At 38.2% G+C, this 13,413-nt stretch overlaps 1 protein-coding gene across 8 annotated transcripts in view; it reads left to right on the top strand.

Moving 5' to 3' along the window:
• The window catches only part of PTPRK (protein tyrosine phosphatase receptor type K), a 380,307-nt gene that overhangs the window by 208,937 nt on the left and 157,957 nt on the right, over positions 1-13,413 (top strand). For all 8 annotated transcript variants that reach the window (XM_041469934.1, XM_041469932.1, XM_041469928.1 and 5 more), the window contains exon 7: positions 10,973-11,266. In XM_041469934.1, the coding sequence (XP_041325868.1) occupies positions 10,973-11,266 (294 nt within the window). The remainder of the gene's footprint in view (positions 1-10,972; positions 11,267-13,413) is intronic.

The following is a 13,413-nucleotide window of genomic DNA, read 5'->3' as shown; positions in this document are numbered from 1 at the left end:
AAGAAGCTGAACTTGTGTTTCTGTTTCTCTGCTGACACTGGCTTTTGTCTGAAAGCAACTGGAACTTGCTGCAGGGACCTAGGAAAGCAGGGAACTTCCATGTACAGCCCTGCAAGATAGGTTTTAAACCTAAACTTCTGTGAATGTAGTGTAGAGGAGTGACACTGCAAGCAACACTGATGGTGGGAAGCAGAGGAGTAGGGTTGCCCTCTGAGGTACACATTAGATGATGTGTATTTCACATCTGTGAGGTAAAACTGTGATGTAAAAACAATTTTGGTTTCTGTTGGTTCATTGCATAGATTGAGGGAAGTGTCTCAGTGCCTTCTAAAATTAGTCCCCTTCTCTGTCATTCCAGTGGGCTGCCTTCTGGCATTTTTGGCAAGAAATATTTGGGCATGCTGTAATAAGAAATGTGAAGACATTGCTGGTGGGAACATCTATATGTGTCTTAGAAAAGAATATGAATAGAAAGAGAGGGATTTGAGCAAGAAAACAGCCCCTCAAAAATAAGTTTGCTCAAAAGTGGTGATGAATTCTGTCATTTCTCCCTGTAGATTTGCATAGGCTGAGTGCACACAAAATCCCTCTACATAATCCTTAATGTGTAACCCTTATATTACCTTCCTTTAAGGTAGTATTCAAGTGCTGATAGAAAGCTTTTACCATAAGTGAAATGGGATACCTGAGAAAGAACTTTGCAGAATGCCTTACAAGTCTGAAGGGAAATTCATCACTTCCCCCTGTGCATTTGTAAGGTCTTGCCTTAATAATGTGTGTGTGACCTTTCACTCTCCCTTTCCCACTCCCATTCCATTTCCCTTTCTCTTTCCCTTTCCCTCTTCCTTTCCCTTTCCTTCTCCCTCACCCTCTCCCACTCCCTTTCCCCACTTCTGTGCATCAATTATTTAACCCATGATTTGAGTTAATGGTTACAGTAAAATCAATCTCACCTCTTACATGCTTAAGTTTCTGTAACTGCTATTAAATACAACTGTAAATGCTTGGAAGCCAAAGCCGCACCAGCTATTCCTCTCATCTCCAGGTACTTTAGACTTCAGTACCCTTCTGGTACAAGGACATGTACAGCTCATTGCATTTATGGAGCATGATCCAGTTTTGAATCCTTTCTCATGATGCTACTGTCCCAACAGTACATGACATGTTTTTTCTCTGCCATTTAAAAGGCATGCAGGAGAGCTGGTGATAAAAATTTGTGGTAATACTGGCATGTGACTTCCAAAATAATGTGTACAGGAGAATTCCAGGACAGGCAGGAGTGCTGTCTGGGTGAATTTTTTTACTTTCAAGTTTTATAGATAGGTAGAGCTAGTGAGGTATAAATCTGTGTAAGTTTTTTTTTCCCCCCCTTTTTATTTTTATCTATTTATTGATTTGTTTTTGCTTCACTGAATTCTATTGAAATGCTCTGGTTTTGTTGCAGGTGTTTGAATTTTTTGAGTTTGATTATAAATATGTCACTGTAACTTTTGTCTGTCAGAAAGTTTCTATATTTGGGTTGTTTAGGCAGTAAACTGAGTGTGTGAACATGACTACAGCATCCACAGATATAACAATAACGCAAAAATCTTCACAATCTCAACAGGACCAGTTCAGACTTAAAATTAAATAAAAATTTAAGTACTTAGAAAATAAATATACTCCCATCACATGTTGTATCTCCATGTAAAAGAAAATTTTGGAGTCTCAATATTTTGTTTTTCTCCAGGCATTCTTTCTGTAATCTCTACTTCTATTCCTTCTCGCCATCGACAGCATGTGGATGTGCATGCAATCACAGTATTGTCAAATTGCAAAGCCTTGTAGAGTTGAGAGTAATTCTTTCTTGGGAAGCACCAATTTTGAAGAAGGTATTAAATTTTGTTCTCAACCTGCTGGTTCCTGACAATGAAGCAGATAAAATATTTCTTTCCAACAGTAATCTCAACATTGAGATCTCGAGGGCATTGCTGATACATGTGGATAATGAAGTCATTGTAATCAAGTCTTTGCTGGAGACATTTCTACAACTGAGTCATTTATGCTGACTGATTTTTTTTTTTTCCTATTTAAAATTTGAATGTCTTCTCATTACAGGCACCTCTTTTTCTTACATTTATTCATTTTTCCTCTAGGAGTGTATTGCATCTGTGTCTTCACACAATGCAGTCTTTTTGATAAAATGTGTCATAATCTTCTAATTGATTCCCATAGTAACATAGCCTACTATAATTCAAAAACTAGGCATGTGTCCTGATCATAAATTGTTTCGAGAGATGACATATTCCAATTTTTAGACAGACTTTTGTTACATATGAACTGGGCATGTTCTTAACCTTGTTTACACTTTCTGCTGACAGTGCTAAAGCTGCACACTGTTCCTTTATTTTAAAGGAAGATAATAAAATGAATGTGGTGGTGTTTCAAATCAAGGTGAATAAAATGCCACAGTGATGCATAGGATATAACATCACTATGCAGAAGTTAGCAGTTTTCACTGCTGAAATAATTCCTATTTCAGCACTTTAGGTGGTCACTAACTGCCACGTCACCTAAATTAAATACATTTTAGCTGCATGAGCTTGCAGACTTTGTCGTATCTACGACACAAACTTTATATATTGGGTGCTCAAAGCTAAAACAGTAGCTAGAAGTGAGCTTGTGACATACTATTCCTGTTTGCAGACCCCAAATTAGAGATATTATGTTGAAATATGTCAGTACCCTACCTAAGCCAGTACTGTGAGCTCACTGTTCAATTTGCCATTTCTGTTTGTTGCAGTTTTTTCTCCAGTGACTGATTCTCTAGGTAGTTACCTGAATTTCAATGTTATAGATACTTATTTTTAATGTTTATTTAAAATTGATCCTTTCAGTTTTTCCACTTCAAGTAATAAAAGACAATGAAAATGGTCTTGCAAACTCTCTGAAGAGAGTTGGATAAATCACTTGATACCACCTGGTCACTAAGCCATTACTTAGAATGAGTTCTTTTGTTCCAGACAACTAACTCTCTTAATTAAAATGTAACATTTTGTAGGTATTGTGTCTCAACCTCTGGACTAGCAGCTAGTGCCAAATACTGTGCAGTTGTGATAAATTCTGTTATAAAGTCACAGAAATAATTTTCTGAAGTCACAGAAATAAAGTCTGCATAAGTGAAATTGGAAAGAAAAAAGAGTTTGAGGAAAACCTTTATAGCAGAATCATTGATCATGAGCTGTTTAAGTTTCTCCATGCAGCCACCATCACTTATGGTCACAGGACAGCAGCTGAGATAAGTCGGAACTGGTTTTTGATTGTTGGAGTTTGGTTTTGGCTTTGGGGTTTTTTTGTTATTTTATTTTGGGGTTTTTTTGTGTTTTTTTCTTTTTTTCTTCTTTTTTTTTTTTTTAATAAAGGCAGGCCTCTAGCTACATAGAACACTTCACTGTAAAAGCCGTCTTATTTCTACATGAAGTCATTCGATGGTGTAATATATCAAAGTTAGTTATTTTTATGAAAAAGTCTGCCTTCTCATCAGTACAGTACCTTCTCCAAGCTAGCTGTAGAACACAAAGATAGGAGCAATAGACATATTCCTATCAGAAAAAAAAATTGACAATGTACAATTGTTAGCCATGTAGAAAAGGGCTTAAAATGGGTAAAACTTGATAAATAGAGAGAAACTTTTGTCCACTGGGAGGAAAAAAAGAAAATAAATAAATTTATTAAAAAAATGGTAAACGAGTTTATGAACAAATCAAAATGCCAACTGATGGCTTGGGGAATTATTAATTAAATGACCAAGAGTCCAAAAGACTTGCAGCTGGTTGGGTTTTTGTTGTGGTAATTTCTCAGCAGCATTTAGCCTTGCAGTAGTGGAGGTGATTGTAAAACTTCTCTGAGGTGAGTTATTTTGAAGGTTGCAGATTTTTTAAGAAAGTGTGCCTTCCTGCACCCTCTGCAATGTGCCCTGCCCAGCAGTCAAGCTCATCCGCCTTTATTCTGACATTTTTCAGATGCATTGTATCTTTTGGGCAGGAGTAATCTATGTAGCTGATGTATAGTATGTCTGGCTGAGAATAAGCTTGCACTTGTTCTTCTCCTTTGTCACAAGAATAAGGTGGGCTGCTGAGGTGAGAATAGCAAGTGCCACTATGTAGTGTTCAGGCAAGAATCCCATGAACTAAGTCCCTCATAGCAGCATTTCTCACCTAAGTTTGGGTGTGTGTCTGCACATATGAATTGGGTGGTTAACACTGTCCTGATATAATTTTGTTTATTGGACTTTCCATGTGAAGTCTGATTAGTGGGTAGGTCTTGGAGCAATGTAGGCCTAGAGGTGTGTTTTCAATAATGCTGAAAAAGAAAATATGCCAAATTCTTGGTTTTTTGGCTTTGGAGTTTTTTCCAGTCTATTTGTATTTCCTGATTATCAGAAGCCAAGGAGACTGCTCATTTCCCATTACTGAACTGTCCTCAATGTGTTGCACAAACTATCTGAGGCATATTTGTTATTCAGCAAAACCACTAAGGACTAAACTACTAACTAAAGATGGAGCTTATAGTGTGATAGACTCAGCTGTGAGTGTAGTCTGTCATGCACAGAAAGAGAAAAGATCTTTTTGGAAATTTAGAAAATAAACTGCAGAGGCTTTCTGTGACTTTAAGGTGCACGATACCTCTGCCGTTCTTCAGGTCTGTGCTTTCAGCTTGGCATCCTTCAGTCCCCTGCATTTAACCTGCTTTTTAACTGAGCAGAAGAATTACTTATCAGGCAAGTAGTGTTTTCTGTAATGCTTTCCCCTTAGTTGGCAAAGTCCCCTGTTTGTGTTAATACACCTCGTACTGGTGCTGAGGGGTGGCAGGTCCTGTCAGGCTGCTATCAGTGTAGATGACAGCCAGGTGTCCTTGCAGATAGGCCAAGTCCAAAATAAACTTATTTGTCTGAAATTCTCCTCTCAGAGCAGTACTTCCTTACAATTTTGGAGAGCTGAATGAAATATTTCTAGTCTGTATTAAATATTTGCCACATGCATGTGGCAGTTTCTGAGGTCCCCAGGACAGAGGAGAAATTGATGAATCTCACTCCATGTTCTTCGAAGGCTAATTTATTGTTTTATGATATTATATTGTATTAAAGAATGCTATACTAAAACTATACTAAAGATAGAGAAAGGATTCGTCAGAAGGCTTAACAAGAATGAAAAATGAAAACTCGTGACTGCTTCCAGAGTCTCAACACAGCTGGACTGTGATTGGTCATTAAGTTAAAACAATTCACATGAAACCAATCAAACAATGACCAGTTGATAAACAAACTTCAGACCATGTTCCAAAGCAGCAAAACGGGGAAAAGCAATCAGATAATTATTGTTTTCATTCCTCTCTGAGGCTTCTCAGCTTCCCAGGAGAAGAAATCCTGGTGAAGGGATTTTTCAGAAGGTATGACAGTGACACATGCAGAATGATTTTTGCAAAAAAAAAACCAAACAAACAAACAAAAAAAAAAACCACACACACACAAAAAAAAAACAAAACACAAAAAAAAAACAAAACAAAAAAAACACCCAAAAACCCCCCCAAGTCTTTGGGTTCCAAGACTCCATGGTTTGTTTTCATTTCCAAACCTTCTATAATTGATTTTGTCACCACCTTCATGACCGCATAATTTCTTTCAGTCATACTTCTTTGGACCTTTAAATATGGGAATCATCTTCTGTTTTCCCCCCAGCCTATAATTAAGAAAATGCAGAATTTCCTACTGCTACTGTTCTTCAGTTACTATTCTCATTGTTCCATTTGTGGCATAATACTCTATTTAAATTTAAGTTTTTGGTCACTGCTTCTTGTTAATTCTTTTTTACTGCTAGATTAACCTGCTTTTAAGACTGAGAATGTTGTTTTCCTGCTAGTACTTGACTGCCATAACTTTTTCTTCTAAATGTCATTCATGTTCTCCAAATTTTAAACAAATATTTATACTTCTGGTTTTCAATACTTTTTAAAGCACATGAATCTCTAGAGCAGTATGTAATCTTCCAGTACACAAAGAGTACTGAAGCAGTGTAGCTCTTGGAAGGAATTGGCAGCCTGCTTCCCCACACCCTTGTGCCCCCATGCTATGGGTCTTCTGATACAAATTTGCCATGGTATCTCCATGTGCAATCTGGAGCCCAGTGCAGAGGCACGCTTCTCCACAGGTCCAGCTCCTGGCAAGCAGGGATTTACCCCTTACTCCTCTCTGCCTTGAGTGTCTCATATTGCCTGGGTGTCTCACGCCTGGGGCCCCAGGTCCCACAGGGCTTCCTATGGCAAAAATTGTGCTCTAACGAGGCATAGCCAGTGTGGGTCAGGCACTGAACCTCAGCTGAATTCAACTAGAAAACCAGAGAGTTTGTAAGAAATATGCAGGCATGCTTAAACAGCTTTGCAAGAAGTTTTCCTAGAAGAGGAAGTGAGTTAGGTGGGAGCTGAGTCAATTTTGAGTCACTTGTGGAGACATTTTTGCTGTACTCCCTAGAACATCCAATATTAGATGTATTTACATGACTTTATATTTTTGTTTCTGTGAATTATGACAAATTTTAAAGGAACTTTGTATTTTGGTTGACCTACTTTCTTGATAGCTTATGGTGTAATTAAAAAATCAATTTTAGTTGGGGAGGTGAGGCTGATGTTGGTCTTCTTATAATGAATGAATGCTTTGTTATACTTGTAAAAATTAAACTTTTTGTGATTACCCTTGTGTGTATTGGGTTAAACAGTTGATGCTCATCGGGGTACCAAGTGTATGGCTTGGTATGAGATATTTCACACAGCAAGCTGAACATGCTTGCTTCCAGAGGGAAGGAACAGTGTGTGCATGAGTGGAGGGGACTTGCAAGCTATCACTGCCCAGCATCAATGTGTGCAGGTCCTGTACAAGGCACATGCACAGGATGGGAGTGGATGAAGGCATGCACCTTCTCTGAGTGTTCGGGCTATGTGCTGTCTAGCAATAACCTCTTGCAAGTGGTACATGTTATGCTCAGCAAAACATGACTCTTGTAAATAAGATTTGAAAATAAGAGTTTATCAGGCATGCCTCCAGTTTCAGCTTTTTCTCCAACATGGAACAAACAATATGTAGGATTCTGGTTTATTTTTATGTTTTGCTTTGAACTGATCATCAACAGTATACAATTGCCAGTAAGACACAAATGAAACTACCTTCCTTTGTTTTAAACTTAGGAAGTGTTAATGCATATGTGGCTTGAGAATATTGGAAATATTATGTATATTAGTTACTATACTTATAACACTAATGACCTTTTCTGGTTGCTTTTTCTGCCTGTGAATGCATAATTATTTGTATCCAATGGTTCATATTAAAAATATGACACAACCACTTAACTGTAGGAAGACTGGTAGAGGAGGTTGAAGTTGCATGCTTATTCTAGTCATTGGTGCCTAAATATCACACTACATTTAATATACAATGTCATATACATACTGATGTGAGCATAATGTACTGCTAGTAGCTCAGCAGAATGAGAACTTAGTACTGATGAAATGTCAGTCTTAATTTTTTATTACCTTAGCTGTGGGCATTTTATGTCAAAACCAGGGCTGACCAAATACTGCAACATGCTATGCATGAAAACACTTTCATTTATTTAATATCTTGTAGATGTACAAGTGGTCTTTTAATATAGCCTTTCTGAGATGTTAGTGGCTGTGAAAACTGGAAGGATTTAATCAGATTTAACACTTTTATACACTGGCTAAAAATATAGACAGAAAATGAGTTAGTAATTAAACTGATTACATTGGATAAGGAATCTTAAATTTTGTGCTTAGCAAAGGAAGAAATGAAACTCACCATTGCAGGGTCTTTGATCAAACTTTTTAGTGTATCTTAAATACCTATTAAAACTGTGATTCTAGTGATGAGTTAAACCATCTATGAATTGAAATATTTTTTCATAAGTTATGGTTTAGAACCTTATGGATTTCACAGAGAGTTTATGGCTGAGGAAAGGGGAACTGAGCTCAAGGAAAATTGTTTGTTGGGAATACTGGGAATACTTAGCCATATCTCCTCATAATAATTGAGGAAGGTCGGTTCTTTTCGGCAGAAATAAAGGGCACAGCTCTCTGGCTGGATTGCAATGATCAAGGCAGGGGGAGGGTGGAGGGACATCACCGTGCTGCCTCACCTGGCTTTGGGTCTGGGTGACTGGAAGCCACAAAATGCATCTGAGCAGGGGCGACCTGCATTGGAGCACATTGACAGGGCCAGGCAGGAGGAAAGCTGCTGTGGTGGGTACCTGGTAAACCTCAACTCCCTGCAATTTTACCTCTAATCCAGGCTCTGAACATCTACGCCATCACCTGGCTGGGCTGAAGCTGAGTTTTGATGTTGTTTATAAGCCAGAATAAACTTCTGAGAGGGTGATTTTCTTTAGGGTCCTTTTTCATGCATCTCCTTTTATTTCTCATGCCTCATGTAAGAGTTTTTCATTTTTGGCAGACTGTCTTCTCAGGGCACTCTGAAACTGGATTATTTATTACAGGTGGACCTAGATTGCTGGGGTAAAAAAAGCCAGCAACATATACTTCCTCAAAGGATTTAAATTAGGTTTTAAAACTCACTGAAAGAAAAGTATTGTTGATATGTGTGGTATTTTATATGGGAATGGCAACCAAAACATTAATAATGGCTTTGTTCTATCTTTTTTAGCTATCAATGGCAATTTTTAAACTGTAAAAGTTTCGGGTTGCTGTGTATACAAAAGGAAATTGTGATTTCAAATTATAATTGGAGATGTGGTTGTAGAATAATGAATGGGAATAATTAATAGAAAGCTAATTGGGTAACATCAGAAAAGTTTATCCTGGTATATTGGGATTGCATGCTTCAGTTGATACTTAGTGTACTTTTGGGATTTCTGCTTGCACCTCACCTCTGGTTCTGGTAGTATATTATATTATGAAGAATATTAATAATGCTGCAGAACAATTACTTGTTCATTTGCTAACTGATTAAAATTCATGCATAATTTATTGGAACTGGGAGAGACTTTATAAATAAGTCTCCTTGGCCTCAAGAGCTTAAAAACAAAATGCGTATGCTAATATAAGAATGAGCTTTACTTCTTTACATAAAAACTTAATAGGCAATGGCCTCATTAATGTGAGGTTTTATTTGTGATAATCCAGCTCTTAATCAAAGTGTGTACTTCTAAACATAGCCATATGTTTTAGAAGTTTATAACTTGGAGTTGGTAGTGCATCATGCTCATCAATGATGATGTTTTCTGCTATAATATACACTGACCTTCGAATACATTAGTTGGACATTTAATATGTTACCTCCACAGCAAATAAACTGCCCTCATTATGGCCAGCTGCATTTCTGAGCTTTGATGCAGGTAGGGATCTAAATTAATTCATAAGCACATATATTGCCAAAGAAGGGTAAGAGGTTAATAATTAATTGAGGTACTTTTTATAGTTTTTATATCCTAAAGCAGAAATGGAAATGCCTTGGAGCACTCACCTTTCACTCTGTGAGGAAAAAATTAGCTCACATTACAGCCACTGTGGCATGGCTACAGACTCCCTGGTCTCCAAACTGAGTGGTTTGAGAAGCAGCTAATTTAGAAAAAAGTTCTCAAGATATGTGCCAAAATCTGGGAAACTTGGTTGCTTATAGAGCTGGTAAATATACTGTTTGGAGTAAGCTGTGATACCTGGAAAGGAAGCAGGCAGAACCAGGGGCTGAACTTCATCATGCAGGGATTATGGGATGTCAAAGGAGGTCCATCACTCCTCACCATGTGTTCTGTCATTTACACTGGTGGGATCATCCCTGGGAGGCAGAATACGTGCAATGCATCTGGGTCTTAATTTCTGTTGTGTAGAATGTAAGTGTCCCCTGCTAAGGAAATCTTATGGTCCAGGGTTAAAAGTTATTTTTATTATACTGGCCACGAGATCCCCTCTACCTGCTTAGAGTTGCTGATTTGTTAGTTCTGCATTGCTGCTTTGAGAAACCCCTGTGTGCTCTGAATTTAGCATTGTTGCCTAATTAACTGAAACAAATTAGCTGAAATATGAGCCATCTGGAATGAAAATGAACCTTCCGTGTTTATCAGTGAATTCATTTGATTAGAAAAATACTTGTTGCTTGTGATTGTTTCTTAAAATAAATCATGCTGAGGCAATCTTTGTATGTTAACATTTCTCAGGGTAAGGGGGACAACCTCTTTCTGTTTGGTCTGTCATTACCTTTTTCACTTTGCAGCTGCATTGAAATATGTAGGCAGGCAGAAGCTGATGAGAAGAGAGGATGACAAAAGGCAACAACATCCTATTGTTCAAGTTTCAAAATCAGTAGTAACTTACTAAAGAATAAAATATTGTACATTGTTTCCATATGTCTTTATTTTGTCATTCTCCTGGCAGCTTTGCTCAGTTCTGAGTATTCTGAATGCCTGTAATAGGCATCTGTATCCTTTTCCCTAACTGCATCCAGTGGGTTTCAGATTAACTGCAATGATACTCATTTTTAAGAATATTCTGTGCAGGAGTAGTGTATCATATCTTGCAGCTCTTTCTATAAGGAACGTGCAAATGTGGCTTCAGCCAATAAAAGAAAATTTCAAGTTATTGGTGTAGTAAATTATATAAATGAGCATAGTTTTTTTTTCAGAAAAAAAATCTCAAGCAGCAGCAATATATAAATCAGACAGGATTTTGTAGTCTCTAGCTGAGATTTTTAAGAGGAAAATACAGCATTGAGCAGATGCCAGTAGTGCACCACTCACTTCCATCAGCTGAAATTCTCCTCAGCTCTTCTTCCCTGATGTCAGTTTGAATTTTTTTCTGTGGTTTGGAATCTTTGCTGACCAAACTCTGACAACTTTCTTTGTAGAGAGCCCTCGTCTTAGTGGATTTTCCAGCTTTTGTTTTATCGCTGCCTTATTTTTTGTCTCCCCTGCAGAGCCACCTCGGCCAATAGCACCCCCGCAGCTTCTGGGCGTTGGGCCCACGTACTTGCTCATCCAGCTGAATGCCAACTCCATCATTGGGGATGGCCCCATTATCCTGAAAGAAGTGGAGTACCGGATGACATCTGGGACTTGGACCGAGACCCACGCTGTGAATGCACCAACGTACAAGCTCTGGCACCTGGACCCTGACACCGAATATGAGATTCGGGTCCTGCTCACTCGCCCTGGCGAAGGTGGCACGGGGCAGCCAGGACCACCACTCATCACTAGGACCAAGTGTGCTGGTGAGTGTTGCTCTGGAAAAATTAACAAAAAACCCAAAACTGTTTACTTTATGGTTGAATTGATTGGCAGGCCCTTTGACGCTAATTAACTTGTATCAGGATTTAAGGATTCTCTTCACACCCACAGGATCCCCAAGTTTCTGGATCAGTAAGGATTTGCTGTGTGCTCTACTTTGCCCGGTCATTGTTTAGGTTGCTAATCCTTGGAGGGTAGGTTAGGAAGCGAGAAATTAGAAATCTAAGAAAACATTTTGCTTCTCATCATGTAAGAAAGAGGACCTCTTGATTTCTGGAAAGTTCTGACCTCCTTGTTTCTTCACCTTCACCTTCGTATTTTCAATTTTTAAGCAAACTTGCACATAAAGCAAATTTCATGGGAAAAAAGGATATGTTTAAGAAATAGAAAAGTGAAAAAAAAAGAAAAAGTAGTGTACTTCTGCACAGTTTGTCTTTTCCCAAGCAGTTAGGTACAGCCTGACAGAATCTCCAAGAACTAAAATCTCTAGCTACGACTGCTCCCCAGGGAAGTTATCACAGCAGCAAGCCACCAGAGTTCAGGAAGTGCTTGGACAAGGCTCTCAGGCTCATGGTGACTCTTGGGGCTCTCCTGTGCAGGACTGGGAGTAGGACTCAATGATTATTGTGGGTCCCTTCCAACTCAGGATATTCTAGGGTTCTCTAAATTGTAGAATACAATTGAAAATACAAATAGAGTGTTTTCTCCATTTTTGACTTCTGTTACCAAAATCATGTGCTGCTGAGCCCTGCAGTCTGCTTCCTGTTTCTCAGAGTGCCCCTGCATGGCCAGCACCAAGAAGATTAGGCACTGTCAGCTTGTGTTATATGCTGTTCCTTCCAAGGCTACTTAAAGTTATTTTAATCTCAGCTTTCACAAGAAAAAAGATAATACCTACATCTCATAGTTGCAGGGGGAAAAATTATAGATTTGAATCTCAGATTTCAAAAATCACAGATTTGAATGTGAGGAAAATAAACATAAATTAAATTGTGGGGTTTTCCCTCCTAGTCTCAGGACTTCTAGGGCCTGACAGTATTTTGAAGTTGGCACAGTATTTGATTTAGCAAAGAGTGCTGTTAACCATCTATTCACAATTGAATTAAAGTAATCAGAAGGACAAGGTGGAGTCTCAGGTTTCCATGTGTCATGTATATATGTGCACATGTGAATCAGAAATATAAATAGTTTTTCACAAGTTGAAGACAGATCTGTGGTGGATGAATACTCACTTTGTTTACTTAAGAAACAGTGTCAGGGTCTGGACCAGAAGCCAGGAATTCTAGCAGACTAGGTCAGTGAGTATGAATTCCAGAAAATTAGAGGATCATTTTTAAAGTTGCTCCCAGTACTGTCAGAAGCTGATACATGAAGCTGGAGTAAGACCTTTTGGAGTTTGTGATTGTATTTATAATTTAGTCTGTCTTTCCAGTGAAGTAGAAAGATCTACGTGTCTATCTCAGTTAAGGTGCCGGTCTTTGAAATCTAAGTAAGGTTAAAGTATTGGTTTATTGCACAGAATTGGCTTAGACATTTGTCTGAAAAAGTAGGAACTGGAAAACTGCTTCTGTTTTAAAGGGGCTGAGGCGAGACTAGCAAATTGAAATGTTCAGGTTTTCCTAGCACTTGAAAAAAATATCATTTAATTTACCCAGGCTGTGACAGAGTAAAGAATTTTAGTGGGAAAGGAAATAATTGTGTGACATATTTTTAGAAACCTGTTAGGGGAAATCTTGTTATTGTGGGTGTGGTTTTATTTTTTGGATTTTTTTTTAATATAACACTCCCGTATAAGTCTCCAAAATGTAGTCTGGCTTGAGGAAAAAAAATTCTACTCAATTTAATCCACTGTGCAATTAAGCCGATCAAGAAAATACTTGGGAATAAAATTCTAAACTTTCTGTGACAGCGTGCATAATTTTAATAATAATAAAATTGTAAGCTGTTTACCTTGCAGTGAATCTGATTCTTCCTATTTCATTAAAGTGAAGGCAAATAATTGTTACTACTAGCTAGTTTCAGCTAGAAGAAGGTGTGTCAGCAAGGGTTTGTGAAGACTGATTGTGCACATCACCAGGGATGAGTCAGGGGCAGAACCAGATTGAATGCCTTGCTGCCTCCTCACCTGTCT

Source organism: Pyrgilauda ruficollis, unplaced genomic scaffold, assembly GCF_017590135.1.
Source record: "Pyrgilauda ruficollis isolate IOZ18807 unplaced genomic scaffold, ASM1759013v1 scaffold24, whole genome shotgun sequence".
Classification (NCBI taxonomy): domain Eukaryota; kingdom Metazoa; phylum Chordata; class Aves; order Passeriformes; family Passeridae; genus Pyrgilauda; species Pyrgilauda ruficollis.
Note: the sequence above shows the minus strand (reverse complement) of the source record. Positions and strands in the feature narration are given on the sequence as shown.